Raw genomic sequence first — 13,468 nt, forward strand, 5'->3', positions numbered from 1 at the left:
ACCTTCTTTGGTATTGGGGTATTATATCAGAGCACAAAATAGCCAGATGGAAGCCAGTTTAAATTTTACGGAACAATATAATCCCATACATTAGTAGTGTGTTACTGGAGAATAGCAAAACTGTGGGTGAGAGCCTCCACAATGAACTATTTGGCAAAGTTAGCACTTTCGTAGGCAAGAATTAACATTTGAGAAGATGATAACACCTCTGCGTTGGATTAAAGTTACACAATAAATATATATCAGTTTATTAGCTGGAGAGCCTTGCACCAGTGGTATTTTAGTTGATCTGAAGTAGTTTATGGAAACCTAAAACCTACATATACTTAATTCGACAGTGTTTATATATAATTAAATATATATATAATTAAAATATATGATAGTAATAATAATTATATTATAATTAATAATATTAAATTAATTTCTCTGGGCTTTTGCTTTCTGAATAAATCATTATACAAACAGACAATAATGGAACCTTAATCTTTTGGATCTCTTGTAGTTTTATAGCATGTTCCAAACCAGAATTACACCATTGAGATTGGTCTCTGTATCTAATCTGTCCTAGAACTTGGGACAAGTTTTCATTTTTTGTTATGGGTAAAACATGGTATGTTTAACAATTTTAATGATATTCTGTACACTTGCAACAGCTATTTCACTATTTGGTTTGTAACCCCTTTTTCTAAAACCCCAAACTTCATAAACAACCTAAACTTCTATCCTGGTGTGTGTAACATGAATGTGGTCTTTTATTCATGGACATGTTATATGGGCAAAATAGCAACAGAAAATGAGGAAGGAGATTCCTTTTCCCAATGTACAAAAAATAAAACCAAATTATCCCAAATGAAGAGTACTATTGGTAACCTTTTTTATTTTCTTTCCAGTTTTTATATAGCCCTAAATATATATCTGAATTAGTGTCCCTTGTCTTTGCCTTTGTGCTTTTCAACATACACAAACCATGTCTGATTTCAGATATCAGCATCATGCAACTATTACAATTTTATTTTTATATTTCCAGAAAATACAGATGATAGCTCACTGAATTGCTCAGTCTGAAATAAGTTCAACAATGACATATAACATTTATACAGGTGCACATTCAACAGTCATTCTGTGGTTGTCAGTAGTTCCTTCCTGCATTATCTAATATTTTGTTTGATTTATTAAACTTATAAAGTTAATTGTTTATGGTTACAAAGGTTCAAAAAGCATTTTCTACTGACTCACTCTATTAAAAACTTCAAAATGTATATAGATATTTAGAGTTTAAAAATTACCTTTGTCTTTCAAATGGCTGTCAAAAAAATACCTAAATGTTTCCATAAATTACTGTTGTAAATGGTGTAAATGACCCTGGAGAAACTGGAGATATACCACAGTTTCAGATGCTTCACATTTTCTTTTTGACCTAAGTGAAAAAAGCACCTCAGTCCTAGATTATTTTTAGAAATCATATTGTTTTGTTCATTTAAATTATATCATTGTTCATTTAAACTATATACGTGTTCAATAAATCCTAAATATGAGCCACATAAAAATTTGCAGTATTGTAAGCTTTATACATAAGTGGTCTAGTTGGAAATCTAAGTCTGAGAAATATGTTTTAGAATGTTCTTACTAAGAACCGGAAATATTTCCACAAGCAGATTCAATTTTCAGGCAGGTTTGAGAGAGATACTTTAGTTTTTGGTAAGCTAATTGTATGTTAAGTTGTTCTGACTCCTGTCCGTTCAGGATAGAACAATTTTAAATGCAGATAAAGTTACATGAAAAATCTACATGTTTTATTAGTTTTTAGGTGGCTATGGTGTGCAGATCCTACATTACTACAATACATTTACTACAATAACCTAAGAATCGACACGTAAGCATAGTAAAATGTATGTCAGGTAAAACTTTGTTGTAAATATTGGAATACTAATGCAGAATGTGTTGTAATTGAAAATACAATATACTTTCCTTGTAACATGTCCAGCATATATCATTGTCTACTATCGGCCTATTCAGTACCTCATTGAATAACCCCAACAAGGATTTTCTCTTGTTTGCTCTCTTTTGGTCGGTTAAATATACCATATAAAATACTTTGATATATCTGTTTCCTAAGTGCACAAATACCAGCTAATCTGGCAGAAATCTAAAACTGATAGCTTTTTTTGTTATCTACATCTAGTATACTCCTATCACTTAACATTTTGTACAGTGCTTTCTGTGGACAAAAATGCATGATTCCATCTATTATAGAATGGAAAGGAGTTATGTAATCCTAGCACACTTGCTGTACTAGTATTACATAACTCTTATTAGATGGTGAATGAGTTTATTTACCCCAGGAGAGGATGTTTGTTCATTGCTATGATTACCAGGTAAAGTAACAAAGCCTGAACAATAGTAACTATTACAACCACAAAAGCTGAGCACTGGTAAGGTTCAATAATTTACACCTTTCATTCTTGGGTTTGGATATGTTCTGTCACTCTGAGAAACTAAAAGCACTAATAAAGACTGCTTGTGGGATTCTTAGGAAGAGGTTTAATGCTGGATGGGCTGAATATTGAATAAATGCTGATGGACATTCCCAACTCTCGGATATCCAAAATATTGCTATTTTAAAAAATTCAGTAAGCAGTGTTTTTTATTAAAAAAAATGATATTTGCTTTGGAGGAAATTGGTAACAAAACTTAACACTAGCCTGGCCCCGAGGGATGCTTCCTTAATCTTTGAACAGATGTCCAAAAATTGTCCCTTTTAAACAACCAATAAATATGCTTTCTACTGACTGTTTTCAAATGATGATCACTGTTGAGGTTACTCAGCTACTGCTGGGCCTCCTGTTCTGTTCTATGTAGGGGGAAGGAGGAATAGGAAGCATCCTGCTGCAAGGAATCTTATATTCTCCATTAGGAGTTGGTTGTTTAATGATGCAGCATGAGTGATCTCAAAAAAAAAAAAAAAAAAAAGGTACACACGTCCACCGGTTCTCGTCCGATAATCAGCTCAGGGCCGATATTGGGCAAGAATCTGGCGTGTGTACACCGCCAGTCATCCATCGTCCGAACGACCATCCTGGCGGATCCACAAACGATGAACGACTAAAGATCCTAATGCAAGGGAAGGGGAGGAGCGTCCAGCAGGGTGCGGCTCCGTCGTTCTCCCCCTCCCCACTGCATTGAGCAGAACAGTGCTGTATGTACAGCATTCGTTCATGCATCATGCAATAATAGCCGTTGGAAAGGATTGTGAAAGATCCTTTCCAACGACTATTATTGCACGTGTGTATGTGGCTTAAGTGAATTTTCATTCCCATAAATTGGAACAGAGGGCCTTACCTAGTCACAATTAGGGCTGTAAAAGAAAATATTATTTTAATGTTAAATAAAAGGTGAACTAGTATCTTCTAATTAAAGTAGTTAAGGCAATGTAAACACGTGAGCTGCCCTTCTTTCTATACCATTAAGGAAAAAAATAAAAGGAATCAACATTTAAACTGCAAGAGGAGGGGTGTCAGCTTTTACAATCATGATTTTCCAGGTGTACAATGACTGGTTCTCAGTTTAGCCAGGCAGAACATATGGAAACCAGGCTTACTCCTAGACCCTGGTTGGTTAACTGCCAAAACAAACCCTTGTGATTATATGAGCTGCACTTGCAGGAAAGCAATAACAAATACTGACTGGTAACCTTTTTCTGGATAGGAAAATCAGTTGGTGTGTGCACAAAAAGAGATCACAGCCCTTTCTATATTCTCTCTTCAACTGAGTTGGAGTTTGCACAAGGCTTCTTGACTTCTATTTGTGAACAGGGTGCCAAGAGGATAGAAGTAGGTTAGGTATAAGTGGCTTTGGGAGCCAACTTTAAGTTGAACATTCTGATTTACCTTGCATTAAACATAAATAAACAGGGCTTTTTATTACTTCATTGAAAAGAAAAATGTATGACATTATTATTTTGTACACACTCACTCCTAAATTGTGTAACATGGTTTAATAAATTTAAAACATTATGTTAAGGTCCCTAAATCTGAACTAAATAGTTTAAAAAATGAATACACATTTTTGCATGTGTGTGTTTTCTAATAAAAATGTGTATCAACACTTTTTCGTATTTTGTTTTATTTCTAAAATCAACTTGCTGTCAAAAAGGCCTTTAACTTTTGCAAATCGGAATCTTTTGTTTATTAAAGTGGACTATAAAGGTCAGATCATCAAGAACCCCCTTTCATACAGTATGTCTCTCCTGGTTAGTATTGGGGCATGTTTTCTATTTATTTGCCTGTTATTTCTCTGAGTATTTATTTTATTAATTCAGAAGACCACTGTAAAATGGCTGGTCATTTCTTGTTCCAGAATGACCTTGAAGAGCGCAGAGGAGTGGGCAGCTTTCAGATTGTTAGCATGTGATTCCTTGTTCATAGACATATGCTAAGTGAAAGGTTTCATTGTGAGATTCCATCAAAACATGACTTGACACCACCCACATGTAAAGTGAGCAGTCACCCATGCCTGTCTTTCCCTGTTTACACCAGGATATGTGATGAGAGAAGCCGATCGCTTTATAGGTTCATTCCATTTTCCTTACTGCCAGCAACACTTAGATCACAGCCAGTGACTGCAGGTCGTAATTCCTCCTCCTCCTCCTCTTTCATATCCAAGGCTGGGGGCTCTTTGGGAATTACCACTCATTCATAAGAGCTGGCTTCATTCTGTACACTGATCCAACACCCGCCCACACAGAGAATCACATATCGGTGTGTAGTGCTCTGATTTGCAACTGTATGATCCTTACTGTGTTCCAGAGAATGGTGAGTTAAGACTAAGGGAATGCAGTGCAACAAATCTGAAATATATATGTGTGTGTATATATATATATATATATATATATATATATAATGTATTACTATTATCCAGTACTTATATAGAGCCCACATATTAAGCAGCTCTTTACAAAGTCCAAAGTAATGTCACTAGCTGTCCTTCATAGGGGTTCATAATCTAATGTCCCTACCATAGTCATATGTCATTAACACAGTCTAAGGTCAATTTGGGGGTAAACCAATTAACCTAACTGCATGTTTTTTGAAATGTGGGAGCAAACTGGAGTACCCAGAGGTAACCGACACAAGGAGAACCTGCAAACTCCATGCAGATATTGTCCTAGCTGAGATTTGAACCTGGGACCTACTTTCACCACATGGCCAGAGTGCCCCAACCACTCATAGCGAAAGGCTAACTGCACAATTTACTTCTGAAATAGGCAACTCAAATAAATATGTAAGATTCCATTGCTGACTTCAATGTGAATGCTCCAAGGCTATCATCCTCATATGTCTCCACTACAATGTAATTTATAGATAAATGTCTGACTTTTAAAAGTTTATATTTTTGATTTAAACAAGTAAGAAAAAAGCAACTGCACAATTAGCCCTGAAATTTGAACTTTGAATTTGTATCCGCAGAGTTTGCCTATTTCAGAAGTGAATGGTGCAGTTAGCCTTTCGCTATGAGAGTGGTTGGGAGCGTGGTTGGGGCACTCTGGCCATATGGTAAACCACTGCGATTTGCTGCATATCCAAAATGGTGTTACACTTACATCTTCACTATGTGTCTTTGTGATGCATAATGATTGTATTTAGATATTTATTAGGTACTGAGATACTAGGAGATTCCCACACTCTAGTTCCCAAACTCTCATTGGGTTAATAATGGAGGTAGTGTAATAGGTCTTCATAAATATTGCCAAATGTTATCCTTGATAAAAATTGAAGAGAATCAGACAAGGATGTTTTTCCCTTTTAAATGTGTTTCCTAATAAATTGGATTTTTTAATTAAAAAAAAACAAAAAAACATACCAGCAAATAATTTTGACAATTGGACAACCTATCTATGATGGATTTTATAAACTCAATATTTTAAGCCTTTCTGAACAATGAAGATGTGCAAAAGCTAAAAACATATGTTTATCAGGCTGGTTGCTTGATTGCGGAAGGGGGCTGGATGAGTAAAAGGGCACTACAAAGTCCAAATTACACTCCATCCCTTATTCTAGAAGCACTGACCTCATGTTTGAAAGTCTGGTTGAAAGCACCTTCATTTTTCTTTTATTTATTCCTTATACACATTATCAGAGTCAACATTGAGACCACAAACATGTCATTACTTAACAGGAAGGGAAAAGGAGAGTGTTGTTCAGTAGTTTCCACACTTGCCTACTAATTGCAAACATTAATAAACTGTGAAACAAAAACATTATATGGTGATTTTTCTAGGACACAAATCCTGCTTTAAATTGACCTAGTGTTTTACTAATATTAATTATTCATTTTTTTAATGTTTTTCCTATACCTCAGAAATATTGGGATTGTTTTGCAAATGCCAAGCCACTGATACAGAACTACTATTAAGGGCTTCTGACTTTAATTGCACAAAGTATTGAAGCATTTTTAGAATGAGCTCTGAAGTGGTAAATGCCTGTTTGTTTCATAATAGGTTTTCTTTAAATCCCATCTACAAGAGCCCATCTACCCTCCTAGGACCAGTAGCAGGTGACCGATGGGTGTAATGGATGGCCAATCGCAAACGCCAGAAACACCAAACCACCAAGAGATGGTGGATGACATTAGATATCATTTAGCTAGGAACTGCAAAGATCAGACATTATAAAAGGATGGAGATTATGCTTTAACAAGTATGCATCAGTAGTAGCAAAGGCAACAACTTTCAGAAACGGGGCTGTAAGAGAAACAGATAGTAAATATATATTTAGTTTTACAATATGTGATATTTTGTAGAAGGCAGAACAGTTCATGTTATATGGTAGATTTTTAATGTTATTGTTAATGGTAGGTATTTTTTAATTGTGTTAAGGGTCATTTAAGTTGACTTCAGTGTGTATGTGTATCATTGGTAACAAAGAAGAGGCAAGTTTGCATTATTTAAAAATAGTAATAAAATACCTTTGTATTGTACAAGGCATGATTCTGAATTCTAGGGGAATTCCTGATGTATTCCTGTTCAATAGAAACAGTGACACGTGGAAGATCAGGAACAAGCATGCCATATCTTAGGCTTCATACATACTGCCAAGTATGAAAAGATTAGGGGTATTAAATATCCATGTGCTGGACCATTGAATATCCATATGAATAGACCATATACCAGTGCTGAATTTATATTTCCAGACCCCCTTCTGCCCACTGTGTTGCACAACCAACCCTTTCTACCCCATAATTTTTGGTCAGCCATGTATAGGAGTCTGTGGATGGAGAAAGTGGCACAGGCCTGGCCAAGCCCTTTGCTCAGTCTATGTCAGTGCACCATGAACCAGCAACTATAAGAGCAAATACCTGGTCTACCAATCCTCTAGGATCTAGGTATGCTGTCACAGAATAAGTACACACACTATACCATCAACAACAATGTACAAACTGTTCAGGGTCAGCAACAAGTAGATGTGTGTCTCCCGTGGCCTTGTGACCCTGAACCAAAGTGTATGTTGGCTATGCGGAAATCCAGCCCTGCATGTAGAGTACTGGTTCCTATAAAAAAAAAAAAAAAAAAAAATAATAAATTTTAGTTTGTTAACATGTTGTAGAAAAAAATACCCACACTTTTGTGCTTGCAAAATGAAAAATAATGAGCTAAGTTCTAGGTATACGTCTCTATAAATCCAAGACCTCATATTGGGAAGGAATGTGTAAATCCCTTAGTTGTCACCATATTGACACAATAAACCATATACCAAGTTTTAAGAAGACACATTCAACCTTGTCAACTTTCCCAAAAATCATTGGTGTCATCCAATTTTCTGCTTATCACCTAGCAAGTCTAATATTCTCTTGTGATTACACTCAGTCCTCAGAGATGCAATCTGCCATATTCTTTGTACAAAGGCAGCACTATATCAACATACCATGGTACTACCTTCTACAAACTGGGTGCAATTTGTAGTACCTTTTCTTATGAATACACAGTACATCTTCTTGGCATCTGTTCTTTATACTATACAGCCTACAATATCTATTATGAATAGATACAATATCCATTATGAATCTCAGCCACAGTCACTATTGTTCTGCAAGTTTAATGTTTCCACAGTAAAGGTGCAAAAATAAAACACAGCTCTTCAAGCATAAAAAATTTAAACCCATCTGACTCCTCGGTCCATGTTCCAGTGCCTGGCGCCATCATCTTCCTTCTCTTCTTCCTCTTCTGGACCATCTTTGGCCTTCTTGTTCGGCCATGCCATTAGCTCATCTGCTAACAAAGAGACATCTTTGACATTATTAGTGGCAGGGATTCAGGGCACATTTCTCCAATCTGTCGATAGAATGGATTATTACTTGGGGTTATCATTGCTCACCCTAACACTTGTTAGAGATATTGATGACACTTGTTGGGGCGTAAAGCTGGCCCTGGAAATTGCTGGGGGATATTATTGCTGGCCCTGACACTTGCTGAGTTATCATGCCTGGTGATGACATTTGCTGAATGTTTCCATTGCTGCCCTGACACTTGCTGGGGTAATTGCTGCTGGCTCTGACACCTAATATAATAGCCGAGCTCCTCAGTCTGCTGCTTCTCCTTTTTTCTGTCTAATAACTGGAGGAACACTAAGGCCTGTATTTACTACTGACCTTCAGATGAAAAAAAAATTAAAATCTGCTAGCCAGGGCAACATTGTATGGTGGAGCTGTGTTAGGACTGAGTACAAACAACCCTTTTACGAAAGTATTTTATTTGCATATTTTACTATTTGTCTGAATTTTAGCTGATATTTCTTTAATTGTTTTTTCTACATTATGTTTTCAAGTTGTCCTCTGGTCAGCCTGGGGCTCCATCCTCTAATACTGCAGAGGTAATATTGTCCGAGCCGTATTCTTAATTACTACGAGCCCAATAATTCACAAGAAATGGATTGCCGGGCAATCATTCACCTCAGAAGAAGACCAGAGAAGAACCATTTTTTTTCAATATGCTTGGCCACATTTAGATCACCTGAGAGGGACCACAGAACCAAAAATCTGAAAAAAGCCCCAAGGACAAAGTGAGTATTGCTAAATAAATGTTAAAATAAATACATTTTCAAGTACAATAAACCTGGAGTTGGGCTTTACATCATTTACACTAACACTTCAAACTGTATTTTTCTTCACAAAAATATATTTTCATGACAACATCTGAAAAAAACGTACAATTCAAATAGGACTAGTGTTTCATCTTTGGTTATGCCCCTGTGGTTTTATAAAATTGTCTGATAACAAATATATATAAATATATATGTGTGTATTTATTCACTTGTCAGTTTATGTGAATGAATCTACAACGATTTGTTTATGTCGCCTTGTAGTATTTTGTTTCTGTGAGATAAAATGCAGTTTGGGCTTTTCCCAATAGAGGGCGATGTACTGCCATGCGCAGAGATGAGAAATCAATGTAGTCCGCCCAGCACACGCACACACACACACACACAGATTGCTGTACGCATACACACAGGATAGAATTTAGTGATCGAGCTGTGTCCCGCCTCCACACTCTACTGTAGGGAAGCAAGATGAAGGAAGGAAGCATAATAAAAAGAAACTGAATTACACACAGACCTAAACATTGCTTCTTGCTGCACTGATCTTGTTGCAGCCTGTGCTGGATTCATTGCAAGGGATTATTTTGATCCTGTTTTCCCTGGTTGTGCAGCATATGTGTGTTGCTTTGCAAGGCATTGAATTGGTGGGAGTGCACACACTGCTGCAAGAGCTTGGAGAAGAGGAGAAAATTGCATTTGGGTTCTTCGTTGGAGCACAGGGTTACCTGGGTGGCCACAGGAGCATTGGCTTTACAGGGATGCTTGTGTGAAATTTGGACACTTCACTGATGCATTCAGTTGCCCCTGAGGATTTCAGATCAAACACATTTGTGGAAGTTATTTCATGGATTCAGATGATCAGGGAAGTCCAACATAAGAACCATATTTGGGGAAGCAAGTGAGTATATTCCATCATTTATCATTGCATATGCATGCACAAATATCTTCAATTTGTATACAGATCACCCAGCCTGGGTAACCAAATGAGATATTTGTGATTTTCCCTTTACACACACTATTAGCTTTTACTGCATTACTGCAGTTAATTAGTAAGTCATGTTTTTCCCCTATACTGTAATAGTACACTTCTGTTTGCATTTTTAAAGTTGTGCTTGACACACAAGAAAAAACCCCACACTGGTCTAAAAGCAATGTATTATGTATTTCAGTGTGAAGAAGGGAACGTCCCTTAATCAATGAGAATGAAAACACCTTTACGAGGGAAATTACTGTAAATTTACAGAACTCCACTGGAAGGAAGAGGAGGGGGATGCAGAGGATGAAGAATGAAAGAGAATCAGAGTGACACCGCTCTCACAACTAAAGTGTAACAGTTGCGGACGTTGCTTTGAGGTCTGGTTCAGGTTAGACCCCAATTTTATTTTTTCTATTAGGATTTCATTTTTGTATGCCTGATTTTCTGCAAGCCATTCTTGAAAATTAAAAATGGCTCATCCCAGGGGAGGAGGGTACGATCACCGAGAGATAGTGGTGAAATACATCCATCATAAGCTGTCACAAAGGGGGTATCAATGGGAAGAAGGGCGACACTTATCTGCTGAACTTTCAGAAGCTTCTGCTGCTGCTAACAATAATTCTTTTAATGGTGGAGAGGTGTCTGCTACCAATGGAGGTCCAACTGGACATCCACCTGCTTCAGATTTGCCTGCTGCTTCCTCTTCAGATAATGAGACTCCAAGTGATGCTCCAATCTTAGACAATGCACCTGCTGCTCACAGAAGTACTGCATCTGCTGCTTCCCCTGTTCCCTTACCCCAAGCAGAATTGGATGTTTCCCAGAGAGACTTGAATGCCCCCCAAGATGGCAACCAACCGCTAGATGGTAATAATGGTGACTATATTCCCTTACAACCGCTACCCGCAGAATTATTTCAGACACTGAGCCGTGCAGGAGATGAGTTCTCCAGTATGTACCAGCAAGACTTCAGACATATATCAGGGCTTCTCCATCTTACCCCATCCACAGTTCGACTTCGCTTTGCTGCTGTGGTGGAGGAGCTTTTTCACGATGGGGTAAACTGGGGCCGTATTGTGGCTTTCTTCGAATTTGGAGGAGTTATGTGCGTGGAAAGTGTCAACCGAGAGATGTCTCCTCTGGTAGACTCCATTGTTGGATGGATGACTGACTACCTGAACAGACATCTGCAGAACTGGATCCAAGAGCAGGGAGGATGGGTAGGTTGTAGTTTTTATACATTTGACATTTGCTAGGTTTGTGTGCCATTTGTTATCACTGACAGGTCTTTTAGAGGAAATGAGAAATATGGAAATATAACACGTGCTGAAATTGAACACTTACAACATTTTTAAATAGCAAAATCCTTTAAAGATGTTTATTACCATGATGGACAGGTAAGGAAGAAATCAAATTTACAAATTCATGTTAGCTTCTAGTTCACCTCACGGTAACCAAACTAAGGGTGTTTTCAAAGTAAAACTTGGATTAGTCCAGAATTTCATCAGTTTAATGTGTCAGGGACCACACTTCTGTTTAGATACAGTATTTGTTGAGGCTCAGAATAGACAAAAAGATTTAGCTACTGACTTATATCTACTATATGTTTTAAAGTGAAGCTTTCCATTCTTGAGCCTTATAAACAACATGTTACAGTCAGACTTTAATAATCCACTAAATCAGCTGTTTCACGTGCCTTTTTCCAAAACCCACGGTGTAAGCTAAACGGGGCTGTTATGCAAATTTAGATTTTTTTTTCAGTCACTAGCAAAGACAAAATCTTGCTTGTGGTCATTGACATACAGTATACCTACTGTGCCACAGATATAAGTGGCTTGTGGCTGCCAAAGGAACTTCAAAGGTGTCTTTCACATGTTGTCTGTGATTTACAGATTGGTCTTACCTGCTATGTGCTGCTCAAATGGCACAGTGATGGCGCTCAATGAGAAAAGAAGGGGCAAAGACTGTAGTTTTTCTCCTCTGATTAGGTTCTGTGAGTTTTTTTTTTAAACCGAACTGTTATTAGGCAGCACATTCTGTAAACACTGGAAATGTAAAGGCAGCCTTAAAACTAATATTTTTTGTAAAGTGTTTTTTTTTTTTTTTAAAGAAAGTTTAGATTGCTGTGGCTTCCCATCATGGGTTTTATTAGTTGCAGTATGTTTTGAGTTGAATAGATCCCATTTGTGCTTCTCATATGAGATTGATGTTTAAATGAATTGTCCATCCTAAATATTTGAATTTTCTTCTGTACATGGCAGTTGCTGACATTCTTCTAGTGTATGTCTGGTTCTTTCCAGTAATTTCTCAGCCATTCTGTTTGAAGTGTAATACAGCTCTTTTTAATGCCTTTGTTGCTTTGGATTACATAACAAAGATGAGCGCAGTGCTTTGAAGATTTGACATCAATCTGTCAATGCTGTAAAAAGCATTCAGCCAGAATGGGTATCCACTAAAATGGAGCAAGTAGCTGGAGATCACATTCTGTCTTTAATAAACAAGACGTGTTCTAGAACATATGCTATACATCTATTGCAAAAATCAAAGTTTTTTTTTCTGCCATATGCATAGCCCTAAAAGGTGTGCATGTGGATAACAAAAGTATGCTATAGGCATCAATTCAGCACAGCATAAGATCTTGCACAACCTCAGAGCAATTGCATCAACTGAGATTTCAAACTCAGCTCTAGGTTACTATACATGTATCTCCCTTATCTAATCCTTACATCCTTTATAAAAAAAAAATAAAAATAAACCAACTGCTAATGTTAAAAGTGCTTTTTAAAAAAATGAAGGGTTCTGAGCTTTCAGATGCCTATGGAAGGAGCTGGACTAAGAAAAGATTCAGTGGTGGGTGTGTATTTGGGCCTTGCCAAGTACTGTTTGTTCATTGTTTGTAAGCACCACACATTACTGATTGACCAGGAACGAATGTAAGGAAGCAGTGGGCTGTGCACCTTGCAGTGGGAGAGGGCTTGATGACAAAGTCCATCAGCCTGGATGTAGGCAGTAGCAGAGGAGAGACTGGAGCTTTTAATGCTGCAAATGCGCCAAGCAGCACTCAGACAAAAACAAGCATGAGTACATTCAAGGAAGCAGGCTCACTCTAAATTGGCTACAAATCCACATAAGGCTGGGGTTTGTTTATGGGGATTTAATAAGCAAAACTAGATGAAAATTGGTTTGTATGCTGATAATGAGCATGCTGTTAGGAGTATAATGTAGAATGACATTGTGATCAGCTCATCACTGTCCTGCTTTTCCTTCCTTTTTCCTTCCTATCGATTCATGTCCTTGGTGCCAGTTCATGACAGCCTGGGCCCAAAGGAAGTGATTTGAAATGATGCATCTTTAGACTAATGACATCTAGTTTTAGAAAACAAGTACTGTGTAAGACAACTTT

The 13,468-nt window shown here is 37.3% G+C and overlaps 1 protein-coding gene across 3 annotated transcripts in view; it reads left to right on the top strand.

The window, feature by feature from the left end:
• The first annotated feature begins 9,497 nt into the window (after positions 1-9,497).
• The window catches only part of BCL2 (BCL2 apoptosis regulator), a 123,273-nt gene continuing 119,302 nt past the window's right edge, over positions 9,498-13,468 (top strand). Inside the window, exons 1-2 of one of the 3 annotated variants that reach the window (XM_072411811.1) lie at positions 9,498-9,987; positions 10,259-11,285. In XM_072411811.1, coding sequence (XP_072267912.1) covers positions 10,536-11,285 — 750 coding nt within the window. In that variant the 5' untranslated portion in view covers positions 9,498-9,987; positions 10,259-10,535. The remainder of the gene's footprint in view (positions 9,988-10,258; positions 11,286-13,468) is intronic. The other 2 variants (XM_072411812.1, XM_072411810.1) reach the window with 2 other exon arrangements.

Source organism: Pyxicephalus adspersus, chromosome 5, assembly GCF_032062135.1.
Source record: "Pyxicephalus adspersus chromosome 5, UCB_Pads_2.0, whole genome shotgun sequence".
Classification (NCBI taxonomy): domain Eukaryota; kingdom Metazoa; phylum Chordata; class Amphibia; order Anura; family Pyxicephalidae; genus Pyxicephalus; species Pyxicephalus adspersus.